At 43.4% G+C, this 25,648-nt stretch overlaps 1 protein-coding gene across 14 annotated transcripts in view; it reads left to right on the top strand.

Annotated features, from left to right (window-relative positions):
- KMT2C (lysine methyltransferase 2C) overlaps positions 1-25,640 on the top strand; it is a 203,739-nt gene extending 178,099 nt beyond the window's left edge. For 10 of the 14 annotated variants that reach the window (XM_063324381.1, XM_063324377.1, XM_063324386.1 and 7 more), the window contains 19 exons: positions 1,190-1,422; positions 4,459-6,159; positions 7,902-8,114; positions 8,553-8,717; positions 9,998-10,139; positions 10,907-11,054; positions 11,913-12,091; positions 12,193-12,347; positions 12,538-12,790; positions 13,366-13,505; positions 14,510-14,614; positions 16,475-17,594; positions 19,641-19,777; positions 19,954-20,096; positions 20,362-20,530; positions 21,460-21,576; positions 22,215-22,288; positions 22,684-22,792; positions 23,588-25,640. In XM_063324381.1, the coding sequence (XP_063180451.1) occupies positions 1,190-1,422; positions 4,459-6,159; positions 7,902-8,114; positions 8,553-8,717; positions 9,998-10,139; positions 10,907-11,054; positions 11,913-12,091; positions 12,193-12,347; positions 12,538-12,790; positions 13,366-13,505; positions 14,510-14,614; positions 16,475-17,594; positions 19,641-19,777; positions 19,954-20,096; positions 20,362-20,530; positions 21,460-21,576; positions 22,215-22,288; positions 22,684-22,792; positions 23,588-23,680 (5,396 nt within the window). In that variant the 3' untranslated portion in view covers positions 23,681-25,640. The remainder of the gene's footprint in view (positions 1-1,189; positions 1,423-4,458; positions 6,160-7,901; positions 8,115-8,552; positions 8,718-9,997; positions 10,140-10,906; positions 11,055-11,912; positions 12,092-12,192; positions 12,348-12,537; positions 12,791-13,365; positions 13,506-14,509; positions 14,615-16,474; positions 17,595-19,640; positions 19,778-19,953; positions 20,097-20,361; positions 20,531-21,459; positions 21,577-22,214; positions 22,289-22,683; positions 22,793-23,587) is intronic. The other 4 variants (XM_063324375.1, XM_063324376.1, XM_063324379.1 and 1 more) reach the window with 4 other exon arrangements.
- The last annotated feature ends 8 nt before the right edge of the window (positions 25,641-25,648 follow it).

Here is a 25,648-nt window from a genome sequence, read left to right as displayed (position 1 = left end):
TCACTTCCACTCGGCTGTCCCTTCAGGTTACGTGATTACTTTCGCAGAATTTGTCGTTGAAAGAATGGGCACCCCTCGAGCCTGTAGCGGGCTCTGTGAATTGATCGAGCTGAGCCGTTAGAGTTGATGGCTGTCGCTGCCCCTGTGACTGTTAAAGTAGAAGGTGGCAGGGACAGGAGGACATGGTTCTATTGAAATCGTACTGTCGTGTAGGTATCTTTATTAAACAAACATTCTTGACGAGAAAGATCCATGCCGTGTTCCTGGTTACCCAGCTCTTTGCCACAATGCGATCAGGAGACAAATGATACTTTCACCAAACCTTCTCTCTTGCCTCCTGGACTTAGTGCGGATCGAGTGTTATCAGACATGATTGTTTTGCCTCGAGAAACACATCCTGAAAGCAATGGGCTGCTCATAGCAGATGAGCATTCCTCATTTGTGAAGAGACTAATGTCTCAGTTACAGTTTAAATGAGAGCGTGTGTGTTTGTGGGGAGGAAAAGGCACTGGTGCTGAGAGCCCTGTGCAGAGGATATAAGTAATATATAAGTTATTTTTATGTAAGTTATAAAGTTATATATAAAATATTTATATATAAAGTTATATATAATATAAGTTATTTTTATAAGGCAGTATCTTTCTTTTGTTTCATAAATATTTGATGGTTGTTTATAATTTTAATTTTTTTTCTCAGAAGTCGTAATAAAAATAGATTTTTATATGTATAAAACTATTCTGCAAACACCAGAATTAGTGAGGCCAAGTTTCCTGTAAATTTGTGTCCTCACTCCCTCATCTCTTTCCCTCTACCTGAGCGCTTCCAGAGGTCTTCCACGTCCCCTCTTCTGTGCCAGAGCAAGCAGGGTACCGCCAGGTTCTGTAGCTGCCTTCAAAGCTACGTTGGCTCACTGGCTAGACAGCAGGCTGGTGTCTCTTGAAATTAAGGGACTGTATTAAAACTGCTTTCTCTCAATAAATGCAGTAATTTGGATTTTTGTCTCTTTTCTTCCACTCCAAGAGCTTAATACTTCTTGAGATACCAAATAATCTGTCAGATTTGGTTGAACTTGACCAGTGGTTTCTTCAAATAAGGGGGGAATCTGATTGTTAAACTTGATCTCTAAAAAGTAGGCTGGGAGCTCACCCCAGGATGAGGTCATATCATAATTAATCTCCCTTCTCTCCAGATGATTCACAAAGAAAACAATATGAGGAATGGCTGCAAGAAACGCAACAACTTCTTCAAATGCAACAGAAGTACCTTGAGGAGCAAATTGGAGCACACAGAAAATCAAAAAAGGCACTCTCAGCAAAACAGCGTACAGCCAAGAAAGCTGGCCGTGAGTTCCCAGAAGAAGATGCAGAACAGCTTAAACATGTTACTGAGCAGCAAAGCATGGTCCAAAAACAGCTAGAACAGGTAATCATCCTGAATCCAAATTGATCCCCTTAATGCTAAGCTGTCATACTGGTATGACTCTTTCCTTTAAATCTTCTAAAAGGCGAGTTGAAATGCTTAAATATGGTGGAGGTTATTTAGGAGCCACTCCCTATCGTATTTTGGGTGGAACAGCGTTACTCTGGATTGCCGGTGACACTGGAGTTGTAGGAGAATGTGCTACGGCAGACATTATGACAAAAAGCTGTTTTAGTACTTTGGGAAGAGGCGAAATTGCTTGGTAAGATGACTTGCTAAGGAGTTCCTGGCACCATGAAAAGCATAAATGAAAGATTGAGAGGAGAGCCTTAGCATGCAGGGTTAGTTTCAGGCTTGAATGAATCTCATAACTCAGTCTTTTTCAGGTGCCCTTAAGAAATCAGAAGATCTTGGTTATATGCCAGTTAAATGTTACTGTTTGAAAATCTCTTTTCATTATGTTTTTAGTGTTAGTCTAGTTTTATGATCTGTCTGATTCCTAGACGCTGATCATCACTGTTATCTGTTATTGTATCATGGAATATACAGGTAAGAGGGATATCTGGAGATGATCTAGGCTACTGATCAAAGCAGAACTGGCTTCACAGTTAAATCAGGTTGCTCAGCGCCTTGTCAGTCGAGTTTTGTAAGTCTCCAAGTGTAGAGATTTCCCAGCCTCTCTGGGCCCCTCTTCCAATGTGAAACCACTTTCACCGTGTTTTGTTTTTCATTCTTTGTATTCAGTTGGAATTTCACTTGCTACATCTTGTAACTGTGATTATAGTAAGTGAGATTAAAATTAAAGCTGTGATAACTTGGATAAATCTAGGGTTTGGCCAACGGTATTGAATGCTGTGTTCCTCAATACATTGTTTATAAATTACCTGGCGTAATTGTCAGGAACAGCTAGAGCTGCTGAACATAAAAATGCTTTAGAATTACCCTTTATTAATATGAGAGAAAAAATTGGCAGCAGGTCTTGGAATGAAGTCCTAAGTGATCTCTGACCCTCGAGTTCTTGCTCCTGGGTCGCTTCAAGACAAAGTATGCACTGGATGGAATCCTAGTCAGCTTGTCTTTTCACTATGTGGAAGAGGGATGGAGCAGATAAATTACATCTACATCGTTGCTTCCTTTTTTTCCTTTTCACAATGAATCACAAGTAGAATAAATGTAAAAAAAAATTAACTTCAGACAATCTTTATCATACATACATCAGTCTAATCTAAAGGAGGAGTTACATTGAAGTAAGAGCTGCTAATCATGATGTTGCCGGCAGATTCATTTAGTGCTCCATACTTAAGGTTCTTTTATTTTTCATTTTTAAACTTTAGTTTCACATACTGCTGGAAAATGCCCTCCACTCCCCTTCAACCACTGACTTAGACCAGTCATCCACATCCTAAACAGCACTTTGTTACATGCCTAGTAGGAGCTTCAATAAGATTTTATTAAAGTATGTTTTTAAGGACCTTCTGTTGAAGCAGTTCACCACTCTTTCAAATCAGATCAAGTAATTTTTCTGTCATCAAGCTTCTGCTACTTTCTGAAAGGGACAAAGTCTCTATATCTGTATATAGAGGAAAGAACTCTCAAATCCCTGTGAATGGCTGGTCCTGGCCACAGGCGCAGAGAAACTGGAGCTGACTTTGTGCGACACAAGCTAATGTGTGACAGGGTTATTAGCTCAGGCACGGAGCCACCACCATATTGTCTCCACGGCCAGGGCAGTGCAACTGCTTTTGTGAGGCACAGTGCCTGTGGTAACGAGCTCTGCCGCGTTCTCCCCTACGCGGCTAAAATCCCCAGGTCCATCTGCGCGGGGCCGTGCACCCAGCAGGGTGTAGTCGATGCTGGTCCTTTCAGATCTCGACTCATTCCGAGTGCAATCCCGTGGCTGATCTGCCGCTGCAGGCCCTGGGGGGCGTTAGTGGTTTGGAAGCCTCGTTGTCCAGGCAGCCGGAGCCAACACAGGTTCAGTGCTGTGTACCCATGGAGAAGTCCTGGAGTGCTGGACTCTGCAATGCCGATTGATCCAGTTGGTGGCTTTATGCAGTGGCACGCTTTATCTGGTGCTGTCAGTGCCAAGCCAGAGCTCATGAATCATCTTGGACCTGAGATTACTGTGCAAATAGCCTTTTGGGTGCATCTGTCCGGCATTCTGGAGCGTGTCCTGTAATATCTCTGTTATCCTGAGCTTTCTGGCTTGTCTCTCGTCCCAGATAAAGGAGAGTGCTGTCAAACGTTTTTAATTATGTTATGGACTTTTTCTATCAGCACAAACAGCAAATGGAAGTTGTGGAAATCATAATCTAAAGAGCAGAAGTGAGAGAGAGATAATGTATGTATTACTAACCAGCAGGTTACAAGGGCTTTTATTTTCTTTAGAGAGCAGTGTAGTTTGGTATCTGTTGTGTTTCTGAAAAGCTCTTTCTTCTCTGACACTGTCATATCGTCCCATTGGCTTCTTCGTAGAAACTTAGCTTTTAGTGTCCAAGTCAAGTTTATTTTCATCCTAAAATTTAATATTTTCAAGCAGCAGTTGGCATTTTCATCTGCTGTGTGATGTTTGAGGATCTGCCTGTGAATAAATGGGAATCTACCTCGCTGTCTTCCTGCAAACTAATTGAAAATTACATCTTTTAAAAGATTTTGCTGATGTGTGAAGATCATCTGCCTCATTGTTTCCTTTGTCCTGTCTGTTCCCAACTATTGTTAACCTGTGCATGGACGATAAGATCCATAGGACAAAGATCACTCTTGGTTTAGGTTTGTATATTCTCTAGCACAGCGGAGTCTTGGTATGTAATTAGACCTTTGAAGCAGTGTTATTTTTTCTAAAATTTTGTGATGGATAGTGTTTCTAAAGAAATAATGGCTATTTATCCTTGAAAAGGGAGAGAAAATAAGACTATGCAGGCATGCTGGTTTTGCCTGGGGTTCATTGTCTACTGAAATTGTAATGGTGAGCTGCATGTTTTCTGCTACTTACATAGTCAGTACATGTCAGAGATGAATAATGACTTTTTTAATTTTTAGATTCGAAAGCAGCAGAAAGAGCATGCAGAACTAATTGAGGAATATCGAATCAAGCAGCAGCAGCAGCAGCAGCAGCAGTGTGGAATGGCACCCCATGCTATAATGCCAGGTGTCCAGGCTCAGCCACCGATGGTTCCAGGAGGAACATCACCAGCAATAAATCAGCAAAACTTCCCCATGGTGGCACAGCAGCTCCAGCATCAACAACATACAGTGGTAATCCCTGGGCAGTCCAACCCAACCAGAATGCCAAATTTATCTGGATGGCAGTCTGCAAATACCCCTGCAAGTCATATCTCCATGAATCCAGCAAGGATGCAGCCTCCAATGACACCGTTGCCAATTACTCCTGGTACACCAGCTCCTGTGCCTGGTCCAAATGCAACTGCACAGTCAGGGCCACCACCAAGGGTGGAGTTTGAGGACAATAACCCTTTTAGTGAAAGCTTTCAAGAGCGGGAAAGAAAGGAGCGTTTACGAGAGCAACAGGAACGGCAACGCATTCAGCTTATGCAGGAGGTAGATCGACAGAGGGCTTTACAGCAGAGAATGGAATTAGAACAGCACGGTATGATAGGGTCAGAATTAAATAACAAAACATCCTTATCTCAGATACCTTTCTTTAATTCTGATCTACCTTGTGATTTCATACAAACTCCCCGACCTCTTCAGCAGTCTCCACAGCATCAACAGCAACAAATGGGGCAAATTCTGCAACAAGGTCCTGTGACCTCGCCTCCTGCCACAAATTTTATGCAAAGCAGTGAGCGAAGGCCAGTGGGACCTACAACTTTTGGACCTGATGCATCTGCTGTTCCAGGTGGAGCCCCTAATTTCCATAATGTAAAACAAACTCATGGGAATCTCCCTGGTGCCCCCTTTACGCAGAACCAAGTCAGGCCTCCATTTGCTCCTCCTGTACCTTCATCTACAGTGCTCAGTAGTGGTGCCTCATGTGGTTCGGACACTAGCATGCCCCAGGCAGCAAACTTCCCTGGATCAAGCCAGTCTCTCATACAGCTGTATTCTGACATAATCCCAGAAGAGAAAGGAAAAAAGAAAAGAACACGAAAAAAGAAAAAGGATGAGGATGCCGAGTCAATAAAAGCCCCGTCAACTCCCCATTCAGATATAACTGCACCATCAACTCCAACCATTTCTGATTCTACCTCCACCCCCGCAGTTAACACCCCCAATGAACTTTCACGTCATCAAGATGAACAAGAGTCAGTGGAGTTAACGGGCCCATCGACATCAAATGTGGGAGAGAGCCAGACCTCTCCGGAGCTGGAATGTAAGCTCCCCAACAGCAGTCTGCCTCAGAAACCGCCCGGTGTAAGTACCGAGATTGAAAAGGCTAAAGCAGATCCACCTGCCAGCATTCAAGAAGTTAAACTAGAAAAGGCAGAAACTGATCAATGCTCGGGTCAAGCTGAGCCTAAACCAGAAAATCCAAGCAGTATTAAGGTGGAAGAAGATAAGGTCACATCCCAGTCTGCCTCTTCAGCTCAGAGTCCAGCACAACCAGCAAGCATTCCAGCAGCGAAGGGAGAGTCAGGGAATGAACTGCTGAAACACCTGCTTAAAAATAAGAAGTCCTCATCTCTTCTAAATCAGAAATCAGAGAACAGTGGCCGAACAGAAGAGGAGGCTTCTGGGGATAAAAAGTTAACAGAGAAGCAGAATCCAGCTGAAGGAATGGTGAGCCTGTTACAGGTTTTGTTATACAGTGGGCATCGACATCCAAAGGCGAGTTTGTGCCTTTACCACAGGCATTTGTGAAAAGCTGGGGAGGGGCTGTTTGCAAGGGCACGTAGCGATAGGACGAGGGGCGATGGCTTTAAACTAGAGCAGGGTAGGTTTAGATTAGACATTAGGAAGAAGTTCTTTACGAGGGTGGTGAGACACTGGGAACAGGTTGCCCAGAGAGGTGGTGGAGGCCCCATCCCTGGAGACATTCAAGGCCAGGCTTGATGAGGCTCTGAGCAACCTCATCTAGTTAAAGATGTCCCTGCTCACTGCAGGGGGTTGGACTAGATGACCTTTAAAGGTCCCTTCCAACCCAACACGTTCTATGATTCTATAACCTACCTGCACATAGTGGAGTTAAGAGCTTTAAGGAATTGTTACCTCCCTTTTCTCCGTGAGTAAATCATCTGTGTTATAAAAAGAACAAGTTTTGGAATGACTTCATAGATCAGTGTATTCAGAGATTTTGTTAAAATGCAAAATCTAATTTTTTTTATTGATAATCATCATAAAAAATGCCACTTCCTAATATTGACCAAGATAAAGGCAAGATTTTACAGTATGACTCTTCATTACCTCCTCCTGTGTTTCTGAACAGCGTACGGTATGGCAAACATTGCTTTCTTCTGGGACTCCACCTCAGTCACGTATGGGGTGCCCTGGGCGCCTTCGCGGGGGTGTAGGGCTGGGCTTCGCACCCTTCAGCTGCACCATTGGCAGTGTTCCGTGCAAGCGAGTCCAGGCTCCTTTCTTGCCTGTCAAAGTCATATATTGTCTCTAATTTTAGTAGAAACTATGCTCTGGGATTTTTATCAAAAGCGTGAAATTAACTAAATCTCCTAAAATGGCTGGATTTCTGTGTTACAGAATATTTGTCCTAATTAATTTTACTTTAATGGAAGGGGACATTAATTATTTATATTAATGGCGTTATATGATTTAATAATTTATAAGGTTCTTAAAAACAGACCAAAAGAAACTTGCTTTCTCTGGAGGTAGCATACACTTTATTTTTTTTTTATTGTAATATTTAATTTCTGCTCAGTTTTGTTATGACAGGAATAGTGGTGAGAGTACTTGCGATAGAGGTTGTGTAGAGCTCTTTAAAATAATAATTGATAAAAAGAAATTTGACCTTTTTTTTGGCTTGCCCCTGTCCGTCGCATTACCAAGTCCCATTCTGATTGCTTTTACACAACTATGCTTTTCTGGGAAGAACGGCTTTGCAAATGCGTGCTGAAAGTATTTAAGCAAATGGTACAATCCAGAAGTGTTTCACAACACTGTTTTTGTTTCTAATCTCAAAATACATTCGTATTATATTAACTTACACGCCTTTTTTCTGCAACCAAGTCTGCCTTTCATTACGCCCTTGTGAAAATCTCTTAAGGTTGCATGCATATGTAACTTTATTTTATGGGATATTCAAAAGAAAATGTTTCTGGGGTGTGAGTTTTTAATGATGTTTTCAGACGTCAGTGGTGTTAACGATAAGTCATAATTCGGTGTGTAGGGACAGTGCAGCAGTTAGAGTTGCTAGTGAGACAGCAGAGTAAACAAACCATAAAATACAGTTTGTTATCGATGGGATTTATTATATTGTGCATGTTCTTTAGACTATTGTGCAGTAAATTTGAATGAACTTATATCAAAGTGTCAAAAATTCTGCTTCGCTTTCATTTTTTTTATACCAGCAAACTGCAGGAAACCAGATGCAAGGTGCGTTTGGGTGTAGTAACAGCCAGCTTCAAAGAACAGATGTAGGACCTGAAACCAAGAAACAGAGAAATAAGCGAGCTCAGAGGACAGGGGAGAAGGCAGCTCCTCGGTCCAAGAAAAGAAAAAAAGAGGAAGAAGAGAAGCAAGCTATTTACCCTAATGCTGATACGTTCATCCAGTTAAAGCAGGTAGGTATACAGGCGCTGGGTGAGGCATCAAGAGGACACTTGAAAGAGTGGGCTCCTCATGATGGAAGTTGATTATTAAGTTGAATTCTGAGTACAGGGTGGAGAAAATGAAAACTTCCATATTTTATATGGATGTATGGTGTATTTCAATTGGGTTTATTTACTGGCTTTATTTCAATTTGGAAGATCTACCGACGTGGCAGGCATTTGGTAGTCTCAAAGCCATGGAGTTCCTGTGGGCTCTGGCAGCCTGTGTGGCTCCGATGGACAGGCGACCACCCTCCTTAACAGGCAGAGGGGCCTGTGTTTGACGCAGTTTTCTGATAGTGGGTACATGCCAATTATTTTTTTAAATTTGAAACCACTTTACTGGTGTTTAGAGATCTGCAATACCGTGTTGCAGTTAAATTAATGTCTACCTTTTTTCTTTTAATATAGCAGCTTTCTCTTCTGCCTTTGATGGAACCAATAATTGGGGTGAGCTTTGCACACTTTCTTCCCTATGGCAGTGGCCAGCTAAATGGTGGAAACCGACTTGTGGGAAGTTTTGGTAGCGCTACTCTTGATGGGGCTTCAGATTACTACTCCCAGCTCATTTACAAGGTATGGTTTTAATCTGGATATTCATTGTGTTCTCTGTGGGAGAAGTTCATGACATTATTCCTGCTGGGTGGTTAGAGTTCCTGCCTTTTATGCAACCAGAAGAAAATAATCGTGTGTTGCTAGACTAGATAAGATGGTGCAGTGGTGAAACAGTCACCATTGTTTTACTCTCTGAAAGTGGAAATCAGTTCTAGAAACTCTATTGTTAACTAATTAAAAACTACAAGTATTCCTTTTACGAATGGATGCTAAATAGCGAAAATTGTAATTACAGTTTTATGGAGCAGAAAAGGCTGAATTCTCAGTATTTTGCAAAGTCATTGAAAGCATTAAAGCATTTCTTAATGTGAATTAAATAGGAAACAGGCCTTCCTCATTTGCCCACTAAGCCCTAACTAAGAACCAGAGAACTCTGCACAAAATGGACTGTTTGTTGACGAGCTAGTAACACACAGAATTTAAAACTCAGTCTCTGAGATCAGAGTGGCAATACTGGGAGAGCAGCAAGATAGCGAACAGACAGAACCAAATTTGCTGCTCGGCTACGCTGGTATAGAAACTTCAGTAACTTATTAAAAAACAGTGGCGTTTACTCCAGCCTTATGTGGCATGTAAGCTGAGAATGTGACCTAGCAGAGATAGCTACTCTGGTCAGAAGTGAGTAATAAGTATGAGCTTTGTAGGCGTGACTGCGACAAGAACAGATACTGAAGTTCTCATTTAGTTTTCATTTTAAATACGGGCAGTTAAGTAAGCTAGCGAGAGGTAGCCTGGAGTGTGAACTCACTGAGTATCTGCTTCTCCATGGTAACTGCTTCCGTGAAAGCCCAGCCTGTGCTAAGCGTGAGGTAGCTTCCCTTCTGCTGCACGTCGGGTAGGCGGGCTTGCTTTTGCTGATGGAGAGTCACAGTGGAATAGCTTTCAGTCTTCAGTTCAGACCTTTGCTTAAACTATAGGAACTGGTTGGGGCTCCCACACCATTCCTAAAAATGTTTTTTATGCTTTTCTATAAATAATTTAGCCGTATCTTCTTTCAGTGATGTATACTCCTCATGTAAACTATTTCTCTGGTAATATCATTGACACAAGAAAAGCAAAGCATTGTGTCTTTTATAGTAGATACTTTTATGTATTTGGTCACATATTTGAGAATTAACCATCGTCGCTTATCAGCACTACCTCTGGGTGTCAAAATGCGTGAGTGGGTTACGTTATTAAGAACAAAGCAAGTTTTCACCTTGTGTTCCATGGCTGATTTACGGTTCGTTACTCTCATGCAGCAGAATAATCTGAGCAATCCTCCGACACCCCCAGCCTCTCTCCCTCCCACCCCACCTCCAGTGGCGTGCCAGAAGTTGGTGAATGGCTTCGCAACCACTGAGGAGCTTGCTGGCAAGGCTGGTATGTTAGGAGGTCACGATGGTAAGACTAATACCTCTTGTTTCCATAATAAATGAGTCAAGTTTGTAGCAAATTACAAAACAGGCAACTGGGATGTTTTTCAGTTGCTATAGTCTTTTCTTATAAAAACAGTGTGCCTGGCCTCTTTAAGGTTGTAATCATTATTATCCGGTAGTATTTTACACCAGTATAATGTCAAATAATAGCCTTTTCCCTTTCCTTTTCGAAAAGATGTTGAGAGCTAGAAGCACTCTTCAGAGATGAAAAAGAAAACCTTAAGAAATTTTTTTTTTATGTCCAGTACAAATGACTAACCAGTTAGTTGAGGGAGCTCAGCGACAGTCTCCCTGTAACGTATCCTCAGCAGGCTTTATATTTAGTTGGTGTGTATTCCTGATGCTTGGAATTTGGTCAAGTAATATTACTTTCTCGTGAATAAAACTTTGTACTGCCTTTTCGTAAGGGCTGTTCAGTGATTAAAATCCTTTCTTCCGCCCCTTTTTGTTGTTAAAAAGTTGTTGATTTTAATTTTTTTTGTAAGTAAAACAAAAATCCTCTCATCCTGGCAGAAGGCACACTGAAAAGCCTTTTGAGCCCTTTTTGCTCAAAATGTGCAGTTTTTGGTAAATATGGAGATAATTCATGAACGGTCAAAAGTTTTTGAACTCCAAGTGGATGAGAGTGGTGTTGCCATCTGCTGCAGTGCCCTGGTTGTATCAGGGAGCACAGAACGTTTGTCAGTGGAAGAGCTGTGCAGTGTCTCATTGTGCCTGTGTTTCCGTTTTCAGTCACCAAAGCTCTGGGACCAAAGCAGTTCCAGTTGCCTTTCAGACCACAGGATGATTTATTAGCAAGAGCAATGGCTCAGGGCCCTAAAACTGTGGATGTTCCTGCTTCACTTCCAACGCCACCTCACAACAATCAGGAGGAGTTAAGGTAGGTTTTCCTTGACATCTTCAAATACCTGTTTGGAGCAGATTCTGTGATCTTTCGGTAGGAGAAGAGACTGTGAAGGTGCGAAGAAACGAAATCTGCACCACCACGCAGCGCAGAGAACGTAACGGGATCGTTTGTCCTAGTTAACTCTTACCATTCCACATGTAGAGAGCGGCACAGTGAAATAGGGGACTTCTGACACTGCTGGATCGAGATGTTAGGTTGTTAAGAATTCATTACCTTGCTCTACTAAAAGCGGAAGAATCCTGTATGTATTTTTCCTGGAGCAACTTGGAGCTGTTGTACCGTGGCAGTACCTGACTGCTGTAGCAGACAGCGGTACTGTGCAAGAGGCAGCCTGAAAACTCCCCAGCTCTACTCAGTTTGTTACCTTGTGGGAATGCTCGCTAGAACATGAGTCTCCCTACAAGGATCTTCCCTTTTGCCTCCTGGTCGCTTGCCCAACAAAAAGCCGGGTGGCTTAGAAGCGCTGAAGGCTGTGCACGGGCAAGGAGGGACAGACTGGTTGAATACACTTAAACCAGAAAGTTTAAATAGTAAATACTAATTTTTTACACAGGTCGATGGAGCCATGGGGAACAGACAGTTCTGTGACGGGGCCTGGGCTTTGTTAGTGCCTCTGTTTTCCTTTATGGATCTGTCCCAAGAAACTGCCATGTGCAATGGAGTATGAGATACCTAGAAGTAACGGCTTACCACATAATTGTGTTCCATGTGTTCCATGCAAGAAGCAAGTTCTCAATAGCTCCCTGTCGCGATGTTTAACTTTGCCTTACCAAAGCTTTTTAGGCTATTTCCAGAAGTTTTCCAAAACAGCTTTTTTGGGTTTTGTTTCAGGGTTCAAGATCACTGTGAGGACAGGGACACTCCCGACAGCTTTGTTCCTTCTTCCTCTCCTGAAAGTGTGGTGGGAATGGAAATAAGTAGGTACCCGGACTTGTCAGTCGTAAAGGAGGAGAACCCAGAACCTGTCCCATCTCCCATCATTCCCATCCTACCAAGCAGTACTGGAAAAGGTGAGACTGCAGCAGAGCAAACAATTAGAACTAGGCTTTTCTTTTTTTTTTGCATCCACGTGCATGTATGATTAACTTGGTGTGTTTCGTTTTATTTTCAGGTTCAGAAGCTAAAAGGAATTATATAAAATCAGAACCTGGTTCAGGAGTGTTACCTGGTTCTGGCTTCTTTGCCTCTCAGCTTGGACCATCTCAGAATGGTCCTAAATCTGGCCTTATATCCGTAGCAATTACTTTACATCCCACAGCTGCTGAGGTAAAAGGAATAAGCTTGTGTTACGTATATAAAATACAACAGCAGTTAATATATTGTATATCTAGTGTATCTGAAGGGGTTATAGTGTAGTATAATAAAGCAGCTGTTGTAATCTTCTAATAATTTATATTACCGTTACCTTACTGCCTGTCTGATGAAAACAAAGGTATGTTTTTATTACTGTTTTTAGAACATTAGTAGCGTTGTAGCGGCATTCTCCAACCTGCTCCACGTCAGAATTCCCAACAGTTACGAGGTTAGTAATGCTCCAGACGTCCCATCCTCCATGGCGGCCACCAACAGCCACAGAGTGAATCCGTCTATGGAGTACAGGCAGCACTTACTCCTCCAGGGTCCCCAGGCGGGACCCATGGGCCCTGCCAGGATTGTAGGGTCTTACGGACTGAAACAACCTAATGTGCCATTTCCTGCAAACGGCAATGGTGAGTAGCCGTTAATTCTTTTAAGTTTTCAGTACCTAAATTTTAACTGAGTCAGTATTAAGGCATTTCGGCCTCATAAATTCATGCTCTAGAATTAAAGAACTGATTTTTGTTGTAAATATTCTTATGTGATCAGTACGTGTGAACCTGCTTCTGATGTTAACCATAAATTAACGCCTGATCCATTTCCAGTTTCTGTTCTTTACGTCACCATCAGTGAGGTATTTCTGCCAGTAATTCCCAACATTTTAGGTTTTTTTGTCCCGTCTGATTTTAAATCCATCATTCAGAAAGATTGTTCCTATGCTGGAAAACTTGACACAACTGTTTAAGCATGTATTCCGCTGTTGGTTTCATTATTCATTTCTTATACAACAATGTATTTTTGTCTTGTTGTTTGCACAGTTGGTTTTGGTCTAAATTAAACAATTTCCCCATCAGGATGTAGTTTAAAACTTGCCTTCCGTGCACTGTCCAGGAGGATACTACTCCTCTAGACCACTGAAGAATACTGTGACTTCTCATAAATTCGGTTTAATCTGATACAGCTTCTAACGGATTTATCTGTTTCCTAGGTATAGCTGGCTACAAGGATCACAGTCAGAATATTGCGGAAGGCTCAGCACTGAGACCTCGATGGTGCTCTCATTGCAAAGTTGTGGTTCTTGGGAGTGGCGTGCGGAAGTCCTTCAAAGACCTGCCTTTCCTGAAACAGGTACCGCAGTGGAAGCGGGGCTTCTTGCCTGTGATGGTCAGTGAGCAAACGAAGGCGCAGCAGAGACCACGGCTTGTCATGCCAACTGACACCACTTCCAGTTTCTGTGGAGTCTCCCTTCTCCGTGTCCTGTTTCAGGATGGGACATCAAAGCACATTGGTAGCACAAATAAGAAATGTCGAAGTTGTTACTTCCATAAAATGAATTTCAGTAAATATCAGTAAATGCGGCAGCCTCCTGAATTGTGCCACTAACCTCCGTCCATGACCACTTCGGGGACCTTAGTTCAAAAGGAGCCTGTTTGTAAGGCAGCGCCGTATTGCCGTGGTGGAAAGTACTAGAAGAGCAAGAATACTGAAACGGGTTTTGAGCAGGAATCAGATTTCGGTCTCGGTGTCTTGTATTTCACATAGTTTATTGTGTAGCCAATACACCAGGCGGCTCCTTACGGCCATAGGCAGAGTATTCGCACTGGGAACTGTCACTCATTAAAAAGTACCATTGCTCTTTGTTTAAATGAGATAATTACGTGACAAAGGTATATAGTCAAAATTTATATACAAAAGTAATGGGTTTGTGTAGTCAGAGAAGCACTGAATTCCCAGTGATGTTTTGCAGATGGATCAGTAGATAAAACAGCGTGATCTGTCTTTGATTAGGCTGAAATGAGACATTCTTTTGCCATCTAAAGATACAGGAGAAGGGGTTTTGCTTTGCGAGTATGCCTGTGGAGCAGATGGCTGCTGCATGGCGTAGAGTGCTTCGCTTTGGTTGTTAAACTTCTGTTAAAGGCAAGAAATGCTGAAGAACAAGGCTGTAGGTGGTGGTAGCGTTAGATCTGTCAAATAATCAAGTATTTATATCACACTATTGCTCATTATTTCACAAACGTTCTACAAATAAAGAGTTTCTGGCTAGATTGGAAGACTTGTTTCATTACGTTTATTATGTAAAGAGTGGTATTAAAATGCACTTCTGATTATCTTCCGTGTTTGATTCTCAGGATTCCCAAGAAGGCTCTGATAAACTGAAGGACATCGTATTCTGTAGCAACAACTGCTTTGTTCTTTATTCAGCAGCTGTGCAAGCAAAAAACTCAGAGAACAAAGTAAGTATCGGCTGCTGGGAGACCCCAGCGAGCAGAAATTATTACAGAAATTATTCAAAATTATTTTTTGAAGAACAGAAATGATGGGGGGGAGAGGTGGTAGTTTGCACTTTGTTTTAGAAGTTTATAAATAAATTGTTCTCTATTTGGACGTTGAGATTCTGAACCAGCAGCGTGAAGTAAAATTCCTGTTTGCATAAGTTTCTGTCTGACAGAGACGCGTGGCGGAAGAGCGGCCACCTTGTCCTCTCCCCGCAGGCTCTGGAGACAGTCTCCCAAAAGCAGTCGTTTAACGCCTGGGCTTCCCTGGTTTCTCTGTGAAACACAGACGCGTCTTTAAGGGCTGTTTTCTGCATTGGGATTGGCTTTGTGCAACTAAAAAAAAGTTACAACTGTGCAAATAATAACTGAAGAGCAGATTTGCAAAAAAAGACTTATTTGTTCAATGTAACTAGAAAAATAACCTTATCCCTTTACTTTATTTGGGGAAAGTCACCATTTTAAAGCATTAATTACCAAAACGTTACTGAAGAGCCTGCTAACTGACAGTGACGAGGAAAAGGAGGTTGTAATTATTGGAGAAATACGTTTTAAGAAACTTGTTTGATTTCAGGTGGAATTAGGGCAGGGATTTTTCTCAGGTGATCCCAGGCCCCGTGCTGTGGGTCTCTGCCTGCAGACGCTGCCGGGGATACACCGCGCCCCAGGGGAGCTCCGCACGGGGCGTTGTTTCTCGCTGTGCCCAGGTTCATCCCCTTTCAAAGGAAGATAGCGTCGATTTATCTCCATTTAATCATTAAAATGGAAGAGTCTTCATTTAAGACGAAATGATCCTGATTAAGTTTATTATCCCTTAGATAAAACTTTTTGAGTATTTCTTTTAAGTAGCTTGGTTTCTGCTTTTCCTTGTTCAAATGTTCCTTTTTTTCCCTTAAACCAGCGGGCAGCTCGGGCCACGTGCTTCAAGCGTTTCCTAATTAATGTGCTCTCGTAGTCCCGGATGTACTGTAGAACATGCAGCCTTCCTTCAATGCATCCTACTTACTTTTTTCAGAAGAAATAAACAAATGAAAAGCCCAGACCCTGGAAGAGAAGAGAAATGTGTTCACATCCACATCCTTTTAGTGTCTCACGTAGCTCATTTTCACTAGTGTTTAACCAGGGTAACATGTCTGCACAAGTGCATCAGCACGTACATAATTAAGTTAATTAAATGTCATGTTCAGCCTCTTGATCCTTTCATTTACTCTTTCAAGATTAATCGTACAAGCCACATTAAGCACTTTTTAATCTAAACTTCCTTTGTTGTTCTTGTTTTCTCTCCTTTTTTCTCTTAACAAATCTCTGCAGGTTTAATTCTTGTTTACTGTGAGTGAATAGTTCAGTCCTCGAGGTGTGTGACTGATCTGGAGCCCAGCAGGAATTTCCTCCTCACTTGTTTCCAGGAAAAATACGTGGCATTAATTCCAAATCATCCCCTTCTACCAAATAACAAGATTTTTACTCTTTAAAGTAATTCAGTGACCTATATTTTAAGATTATTTTGTGTTGTCATAAAACTTTCTAAAAATACCTAAGCACTAAATCTGTCCGTTAGCTCCTCTAGGGCAATTGATTCGTTTTTCGTTCAAAACCTGGACAAAGGATTATTTGTATTTCCTTTGCTGTATGAAAGGGCACCACGTTCTAGGTTGCTGGGAGACCTTCTTTGCTCTGTATCCCAGCACGAGCCGTGATAGCCCGCGTCGGGGAAACTTCCATCTTCCTCTGTTGCTGTTCTGCCTCTTCGGTTCTGACCTGACGGTGTTTGCATTAATGGTTTGGGATTTATTTCTTAAGAGTTTTCTATCGATTTATCAGGAATCGGTTCCATCTTTGCCGCAGTCGCCGATGAAAGACAGGCCGCCTAAAGCATTCCATCAGTACAGCAACAACATCTCCACGTTGGACGTCCACTGTCTGCCTCAGCTGCAGGAGAAAGTTTCTCCGCCGTCATCGCCCCCCATCATGTTCCCCCCTGCCTTCGAAGCAGCCAAGGTAGAGGCAAAACCGGACGAGCTTAAGGTAACGGTGAAGCTAAAACCTAGGTTAAAAGCAATACATGGTAGTCTTGACGACTGTCGGCCTCCGAGTAAGAAATGGAAAGGTATGAAATGGAAGAAGTGGAGCATTCAGATTGTGATTCCTAAAGGATCATTCAAACCTCCTGGTGAAGAAGAAATAGACGAATTTCTTAAAAAACTGGGCACGACCCTTAAACCAGATCCTGTGCCTAAGGACTACAGGAAATGTTGTTTCTGTCACGAGGAAGGCGATGGATTAACTGATGGACCAGCAAGACTTCTTAACCTGGATTTAGACCTTTGGGTCCATCTGAACTGTGCTCTTTGGTCTACAGAAGTCTACGAGACACAAGCTGGTGCCTTAATAAACGTGGAACTAGCACTGCGCAGAGGCTTGCAAATGAAATGCATGTTTTGTCACAAAATGGGTGCCACCAGCGGTTGTCACAGGTTAAGGTGCACCAATATTTATCACTTTACCTGTGCCATTAAAGCACAATGCATGTTTTTTAAAGACAAGACCATGCTTTGCCCCATGCACAAACCAAAGGGAACTCATGAGCAAGAACTTAGTTACTTTGCAGTCTTCAGGAGGGTCTATGTTCAGCGTGATGAGGTGCGGCAGATTGCTAGCATCGTTCAGCGAGGGGAACGTGACCACACTTTCCGCGTGGGAAGCCTGATTTTCCACGCCGTTGGTCAGCTGCTGCCACAGCAGATGCAGGCCTTCCACTCCTCGAAAGCCCTCTTCCCGGTGGGTTACGAGGCCAGCCGGTTGTACTGGAGCATGAGACACGCAAACAGACGCTGTCGCTATCTCTGTTCGATTGAGGAGAAGGACGGGCTTCCGTTGTTTGTCATCAAGGTTGTGGAGCAAGGCCACGAAGATCTGGTCCTTACTGACACGACACCAAAAGGTAAATTCTATGAACTAAGGTTGTGACTGTTGTGGGTCTGCTGTTTGTTTTGTTACTGCTGATGCTTATCAGACACGATGGATGTCTCAGATAACACGTTGCAGACACTGGTCTAATGTAGTGCTCATAGTGAGCTTCCAGGGCCCGTTTTTAAGATCATGCTATGAAGACCGAGGACACCTTTGAAGAACTTGTATAAGCTGCAAACAAGAAGATTTGTTACAAGTTCACGGAGGAGACCCAAGTTTGAGTATTGCAAGTGAATTCTAACAGTAGGAATGTCAGCGTAGGTTTCCTCTCGTGAAAAGTGACTTTGTCTAAATACAGTATCAGCACTGGGTTATCTTCACAGCAGCCGTGCTGAAGTTAGCAAGCGATACAAAGCCAGTTGAGTTGGCCACGTTGTTCTCAGGGCAGGTGACATTGTCTCTGGCGGGGTGAAGCACAGTATCATAGAATCATAGGGTTGGAAGGGACCTCTGGAGATCATCTAGTCCAACCCCCCTGCCAGAGCAGGGTCACCTAGAGCAGGTTACACAGGAACACGTCCAGGTGGGTTTTGAATGTCTCCAGAGATGGAGACTCCACCACCTCTCTGGGCGGCCTGTTCCAGTGCTCTGCCACCCTCAGGGTAAAGAAGTTCCTCCTCGTGTTTAGGTGGAACTTCCTATGTTCCAGTTTGTGCCCATTGCCTCTTGTCCTGTCCCCGGGCACCACTGAAAAGAGCCTCGCCCCATCCTCCTGACACCCACCCTTTAAGTATTTATAAGCGTTGATAAGATCCCCCCTCAGCCGTCTTTTTTCCAGACTGAAGAGACCCAAATCCCTCAGCCTTTCCTCATAAGAGAGGTGTTCCAGTCCCCTAATCATCCTCGTAGCCCTCCGCTGCACCCTTTCCAGCAGTTCCCTGTCCCTCTTGAACCGGGGAGCCCAGAACTGGACACAGTACTCCAGGTGTGGCCTCACCAAGGCAGAGTAGAGGGGGAGGATGACCTCCCTTGACCTGCTGGCCACGCTCCTCTTGATGCACCCCAGGATGCCATTGGCCTTCTTGGCCACAAGGGCCCATTGCTGGCTCATGGTCATCCTGTTGTCCACCAGGACTCCCAGGTCTCTTTACATACATTAGACCATGAACGCGTGGGCAGGTCTTAGGTGCGTGGCCCGTGAGGCTCTGGGTCGTACCCACTCCTGCTGCGGGTGCTGGTGCGCTCGGGCTCGCGCTGCCCGGCCCAGCCCCTGCCTGCGGGATTGTCCACAGTCGCTGAGAGCTGCCTGGAGTCAATCAATGCAAATGGGATGGATAGTTCATTTTCAGAAAATTCTATTTTATGCAGGTTTTCTCAGGAGAATCTGTCTATGTTATTGTTGTCAGAGCACTGAAAGTTTCCATGCTGCGAATTCTTAGTGCTTTGTGCCCAGGAACCCAGGGTGCAGTAGAAATGTTGTGCGTGTTTGGGGTTTGTTCAGGACAAAATAGCAACTTGCCAAATTGTAGAATCACAGAATGGTTCGGGTTGGAAGGGACCTTAAAGATCACCCAGTTCCAACCTCCCACTAGACACCTCCCACTAGACCAGGCTGCTCAAAGCCCCATCCAGCCTGGCCTTGAACACCTCCAGGGATGGGGCAACCACAGCCTCCCTGGGCAACCTGGGCCAGTGTCTCACCACCCTCACAGTAAAGAATTTCTTCCTAATATCCAACCTGAACCTCCCCTCCTTCAGTTTGATAACCGTTACCCCTCATCCTGTCACTACACTCCCTGATAAAGGAGTCCCTCCCCGTCCTTCCTGTAGCCCCTGTGGTTCAGGTGCTGGAAGGGGCTGTAGGGTCTCTCCGGAGCCGCCTTTTCTCCAGGCTGAACGATCCCAACTCTCTGCTTCACTTTTTAAGCACCGGCCAGTTTGTGTACGCAACCAAGGACAAAATGCTGTTTCATTGTTGGTTTCTGGCTCCTGATATCCTCAGGCATTGGTTTTAAAACCAGCACAATAGACTTTTATTTTCTTGATCACTGTAATTCTTTCCCGTATGGTTGTGTAGGTGTGTGGGATAAAATCTTGGAGCCCGTTGCTTCTGTTAGAAAAGAATCTGAAATGCTCCAGCTGTTCCCCGGCTATTTGAAGGGTGAAGACCTCTTTGGTTTGACGGTCTCTGCCGTGGCCAGGATTGCCGAATCGGTGAGTCTTCGCCATCCCAGGCCTTGCTGGATCACCCCAAATTGTCGGCTGTCTCATAGAGGCATGAGAAGGGGAAGAGGAAGCAGTGTGGATAAGTAAATATTTTGTTACATGTGATAAACATATAATTACTTGGTGTTTGTTTTTTTTTTTTCTTTTTCTCTGTTTTATTGCAGCTGCCGGGGGTTGAGGCCTGTGAGAACTACACTTTCCGCTATGGCCGAAACCCCTTAATGGAACTCCCTCTTGCTATCAACCCCACGGGCTGTGCCCGTGCCGAGCCTAAAATGAGTACCCATGTCAAGAGGTTTGTGTTAAGGTATTTTGTTTTAATTTCACATAGTACAGCCCAGGGTTTATAGGCTGCTTAGGGTTATTTGTGCTTTCGTCTGCTGCTTACAAACCCTGTCGTCTTTGGCTGTGTATGTGCATGCCCCGATGGAAGGAACTGCTTTGTCGTCTCTGCTAGCTGGCTTTACGTGTCTGTGTGTCTGACAGAATTATTTAATGGGTTTTGGGGCTCTTTTCAGAGAAATCTTCAGTTTTTCTTGTATTCTTTCCTGTTACATGCCCAACTCCTACAGGCCTCACACCTTGAACAGCACCAGCACATCGAAGTCATTTCAGAGCACAGTTACGGGGGAGCTGAACGCGCCGTACAGCAAGCAGTTCGTCCATTCCAAGTCCTCTCAGTACCGCAAAATGAAAACCGAATGGAAGTCCAACGTGTATCTCGCTCGCTCACGCATTCAGGTCAGCTCTCATTCTAGGAAATGTACCTTGAAATAATTACTTATACCTTTCTTTATATCTATTTTTATATTTATTTTAATAAATTTTATGTATTTGTATATTTTATGTATAAATATTTATACAAAACTTTTATTAAAAAATGAAACTAAAGCTATTGCAAAATTGCTTCAAGTCTCATCCCCAAATTGGCAATTTTTACACGGTAACTCACTTCCATAGATTGATCTTAGTTTAAGATTTCTTTCTAATTACTGTAAATATCTTAAAAATTCATTTGTTACAGTCATCTCAGATAGAAGTTTCTTTTCAAGTTTTGGGGTTTTTTTTAGCATATTTCTCAAAAACGTCATAAAGCTTAATAAAAATACACAGTGGACGTATGACCCGCTCAGACGTATGCGTACAGCGGCGTGAGACTAGCGTGAGGAGGGAGTTCGGGACTTGTTTGCATTCGTAATAATTAAGCGATTCGTTGCTTTGTGTAATCGTGTTGGTGGTTTGCTCCACAGCCTGTTCTGCAAAAGCTCCGTCACTGATCTCGCTGCGCACGAACGCAGCTGTCGTTTATTTTAGGTTGGACTGAACCGTGCCGCTGGGTCCCCGTTAGGTTGCTCCGTTCTAGTAAGGCCCGCTTCCTTTTTCAGTGAATTTTCCATGTTTACAACGTCAGGTTTTGGAGCTGGAGGAGAAGTTTTCTCTCCTAGGCAGAAGCCAAGTACGTTTTCTTGCATCTTAAAAAAAATGTGATGCCAAGCTGGGCTCTGCATCGGGGCTGTTACACCACCGGTTATTTGCCTGCGCCGCTTCCTTCTTGCTGGGCGGTTTCACCTGATTTTCTGCAGACGGGGTTTTGGGGCAGGGTGAGGAATGCAGCGTAAAGAAATGTCTGCTTATTACACAAGTCTAAACCGCAACATATTTTTTTGTAGGGCCTGGGCTTGTATGCTGCTAGAGACATTGAAAAGCACACTATGGTCATTGAATATATCGGAACGATTATCCGGAATGAGGTAGCAAACAGGAAAGAGAAGCTTTACGAGTCTCAGGTACGGGTCGTGTTTGTTGACTGTTTCTTTCCCCTTTCACCCGTTCACACAACCAAAGCGGGTGCCGTTCTGCCGCTGGGTGGGTTCGGGTCCCCTCATTCCCGTTTCCTGCTGCGCTATAAATGCAGCGGGCTAAAAATACAACCAGAGGAGCCTGCAGTGTGTCTCACCCAAGGATCAGAGTATTTAAGCGTTTAATTAATCTCCAGCACCCTGGCCAGGCAGGAAACACGCACCCTCTGTCCCGGAGGATGAAGGCAGAGCTCTGGCAGAGATGTCAGCACCTCCGTTTTTCAGGAGAAATTCTTTAAATTTAAAGGAACTTCCTTTGTGTCACTCAGGGGTGTTGTAACAGTTGGTACGTATTTGTGAAGCACGTCAAGGCCCTCGATGAAAGGCCCTACGGAAGCTATTTGGGAAGTATTAATTGGCCGGGGATCTGTGTTTCTGCCTCGTCCGGTCCCTCCCGAAGCGGGGAGGGTCAGGGCAGTGTGTGACTCGCGCTCCCCCCAGCAGCCGGCGGGCAGTGTCCACTCCGGCCCGCGGGACACCCGGGGTAACCCGTGCCGCTGCTGCGTGTTCATCAGCGACGGCTGCGTAAAACCTACAAGAGCCTTTTTTCCAATTCTGTTTTTCAGAATCGCGGCGTGTACATGTTCCGCATTGACAATGACCACGTCATCGACGCCACCCTGACGGGAGGCCCTGCCAGGTGGGTGGCTCTGCAGAGATCTCTGACCTCCTGGGCCCTCGGCCACCGTCCCTGCCCGGGGCCCTTTCTCAGGGACGCGACTTTGTGGTTTTCTCAGTGGTTTTTGATCTGATGCATTCAGTCTTTGGACTGTTCCACTGAAATAATGTCTTTTCATTAGTTTTGCTCATCTTTTGAGTATGTTTCATGGCAACTATGAAGAGAGAATGGAATTTTTTTTTAACGCTTGATTTTTTTGACATTTTCTAGGTAAAGAAACAAGTACAGAGTAATATAGTTATATCTGGAAAGTCAGTGCGCCCCTGAAGCTAAGGTCATTCTAAGGTTTGGTTCAGATTTGCCTCAAGGGATGCATTTTCTTAAAAGTTTGCCTTGTTCAAACTCTGTTTTCGTAGGTACATCAACCACTCGTGTGCACCCAACTGCGTGGCTGAGGTGGTGACTTTCGAGAGAGGACACAAAATTATCATTAGCTCCAGCAGGAGAATCCAGAAGGGGGAGGAGGTAGGGTGCTCACCTTTGGTTCTCAGTGCCTCCTGCTGCTTGCGTTCATTTCTAGATCCTCGTGTGAGTCCTACGGCCAGGAGCCCAACTTGTTTGTGCCAGGGTCGGGGAGAGGGACCTTTCCCTTCTCTTCCCTTTCCAATTGTGCCCGTTCCTAACGGGGCAACCTCTGGCGTATTCTTAATCATAGTCATAGAATTGCCGAGGGCAGAGCAGACCTTGCAGATCATCGAGTCCAACCATTAACCCAGCACTGACAAAACCACCACTAACCCGTGTCCCTCAGCACCACGTCTGCCCGTCTTTGACGTACCCCCAGGGACGGTGACTCCACCATCTGGGCAGCCTGTTCCAATGCATAATAACCTGTTCTGTGAAGAAAGTTTTCCTGCTATCCAATCTAAACCTCCCCTGGTACAACTTGAGGCCATTTCCTCTTGTCCTGTCACCTGTTCCCTGGGAGAAGAGACCACCCCCCCCACCAGCTGCCCCCTCCTTTCAGGCAGTTGTAGAGAGCGAGAAGGTCTCCCCTCAGCCTCCTGTTCTCCAGGCTGAACACCCCCAGCTCCCTCAGCCGCTCCTCACCAGACTTGTTTTCCAGACCCCTCACCAGCTTCGCTTCCCTTCTCTGGACACGCTCCTGCACCTCAATGTCTTTTTTGTGGTGAGGGGCCCAAAACTGGACACAGCCCTCGAGGTGGGGCCTCACCAGTGGTATTTTGCTGTTTAACCTGTAGGTACAAACCGTGGTAAATCCCAGTTGTTCCATAACCGTTCTCCTGCCTCTCCTTCCAGCTTTGCTATGACTATAAGTTTGATTTTGAAGATGACCAGCACAAGATTCCATGTCACTGTGGAGCTGTAAACTGCCGAAAGTGGATGAACTAGAATGCATTCCTTGCTGTCTTTGAGGGTTGCTTGTCCCTAGGAAGAAGTGATTCACATTTGGATTTTGTCGATGGAAAATTGTTGCCTTTTTTGAAGGGGGAAAAACAAAACAAAACAAAACAAAAATCACTTCTGGAAGTACAGATTTCTACTCGAGTATTTAAAAAAGTTTAAAAAAAAAAGGAAAAAAAAAAGAAAAAAAAAAAAAACAAGCACCAGAAGCAAACCGGCAAAATCGGAAGCCAACTTTCCAGCCACGTGGAGGTGAAAGCAAATGAACAGAATGGTCCAGCACTTTTGTTTTTGAGCTCACTAAAGGAGAAACTGTTGAACTTGGGCAGAGAAGCGATGGCTGACCTGCGGCGGGGCAGGGGCACCTATGAATGTAAGACTGAAATCACCAGCGAAAGGGAGAAGTCCAAAGTGCTGGCCACAGCCTTATTTGATAAAGGGGCAGGCCCTCTAATTAAAAGAAAAATTTTAAATAAAAGTAGACACCACTGAACAAGGAATGTACTGAAACGACTTCCTTAGGGATAGAGCTAAGGGAAAAAATAACTTGCACTAAAATACATTTAAATACTTGATTCCATGAGTCAGTTTATTGTAGTTTTTGATTTCTGTAAAATAAGAGAACCTTTTTGTATTTATTATTGAATAAGTGAATGAAGCTATTTTTAAAAAGAAAGTTAGAAGAAAGCCAAGCTGCTGCTGTTACCTGCAGAACTAACAAACTCTGTTACTTTGTACAAAAGTGTAAATATTTTGAGAAAAAAAGAAAATACAGTATAAAAATAGTTATTGACCAAATGCTACCAGACTCTGCAGCAGTTCGGGTGCTTATTATAAAACGTCGATAGGGATGTTACAATATGATCTCATGTGCTAACAGACATGCGATTGCAATTACGGAATAACCAAAATCTCAATTTAAAGAGAGAAGGGGGTTTTTTTTTTTATGTTTGAAGCAGTCTCAACTGTGGTCTTACGAGAATTTTTTTAAGCAAACCTTAAGCCTGGTAAGGGCGTGTATATTACAACTCTGACTTTTGTAGATGTTTGGGTAATTTAGATTAATTTTATTTGTATTATATTGTTGCATCCCTATTTCTTAAGTCAGGTTTTTTGTGCTTACGATTTGTGATAACTGTGAATAACTGCTAAAACCACCCAAAATGGAGGCTGGACACGGGGTTGTTGTTTTTCTTCGGCAGAAGTAGTGGCGATGAGGTGACCGTTCAGCCCACGTTAAACCGTGTAAAGAGCATAGAATCATGTAGTTGGAGCTTGTCCGCTTCGCTCGCCTTCGGAAAAGGAAAACGAGGAAAAAAAAAAAAAATTAGATGTAATGTGCTTGCAGCTGCAGGACTCTGGCAATAGGGGTTTGGAAAATGTAATTTAAAGATGTGTTTGTATGGATTGTTTTTGTTTACATTTCTTTAAAAAAATAAACACTGTTTTGTGTTTGCTTGTAGAAATTTAATCAGCATTTTGAACCAGGTTAGCTTTTTATTTTGTACTTAAAATTCTGGTACTGACACTTCACAGGCTAAATATAAAAAAAAAAAATGAAGTTTTTTTTTTGTGTGCACAATTAAAGTGGACTGTAAACTGTTGGTATATTCAGTAATACAGTTCTGAACTTGTAATGTATATGGCATGATGTATTTTTATCTTACAGAATAAATCAATTGTATATATTTTTCTCTTGATAAATAGCTGTATGAAATTGTTTCTTGAATATTTTTCTTCTCTTGTACAATATTCCAACATCCTACCAGTATTTGTCCTACAGTTTTTTCTGTTCTGTATAATAGTATCTAATGTTGGCAAAAAAAAAAGAAAAACAACACAAAAAAAAGAATTTTTTGAAGTATACAGAGTGTTATGGGTTTTGGAATTTGTGGAAACAGATTTAGAAGATCAGCATTTACAAATAAAAATATTTTACATCTATAAATGATACCC

The sequence above is a fragment of the Chroicocephalus ridibundus genome, chromosome 2, assembly GCF_963924245.1.
Source record: "Chroicocephalus ridibundus chromosome 2, bChrRid1.1, whole genome shotgun sequence".
NCBI lineage: Eukaryota > Metazoa > Chordata > Aves > Charadriiformes > Laridae > Chroicocephalus > Chroicocephalus ridibundus.
This window is presented reverse-complemented; position numbering and strand designations above follow the sequence as displayed.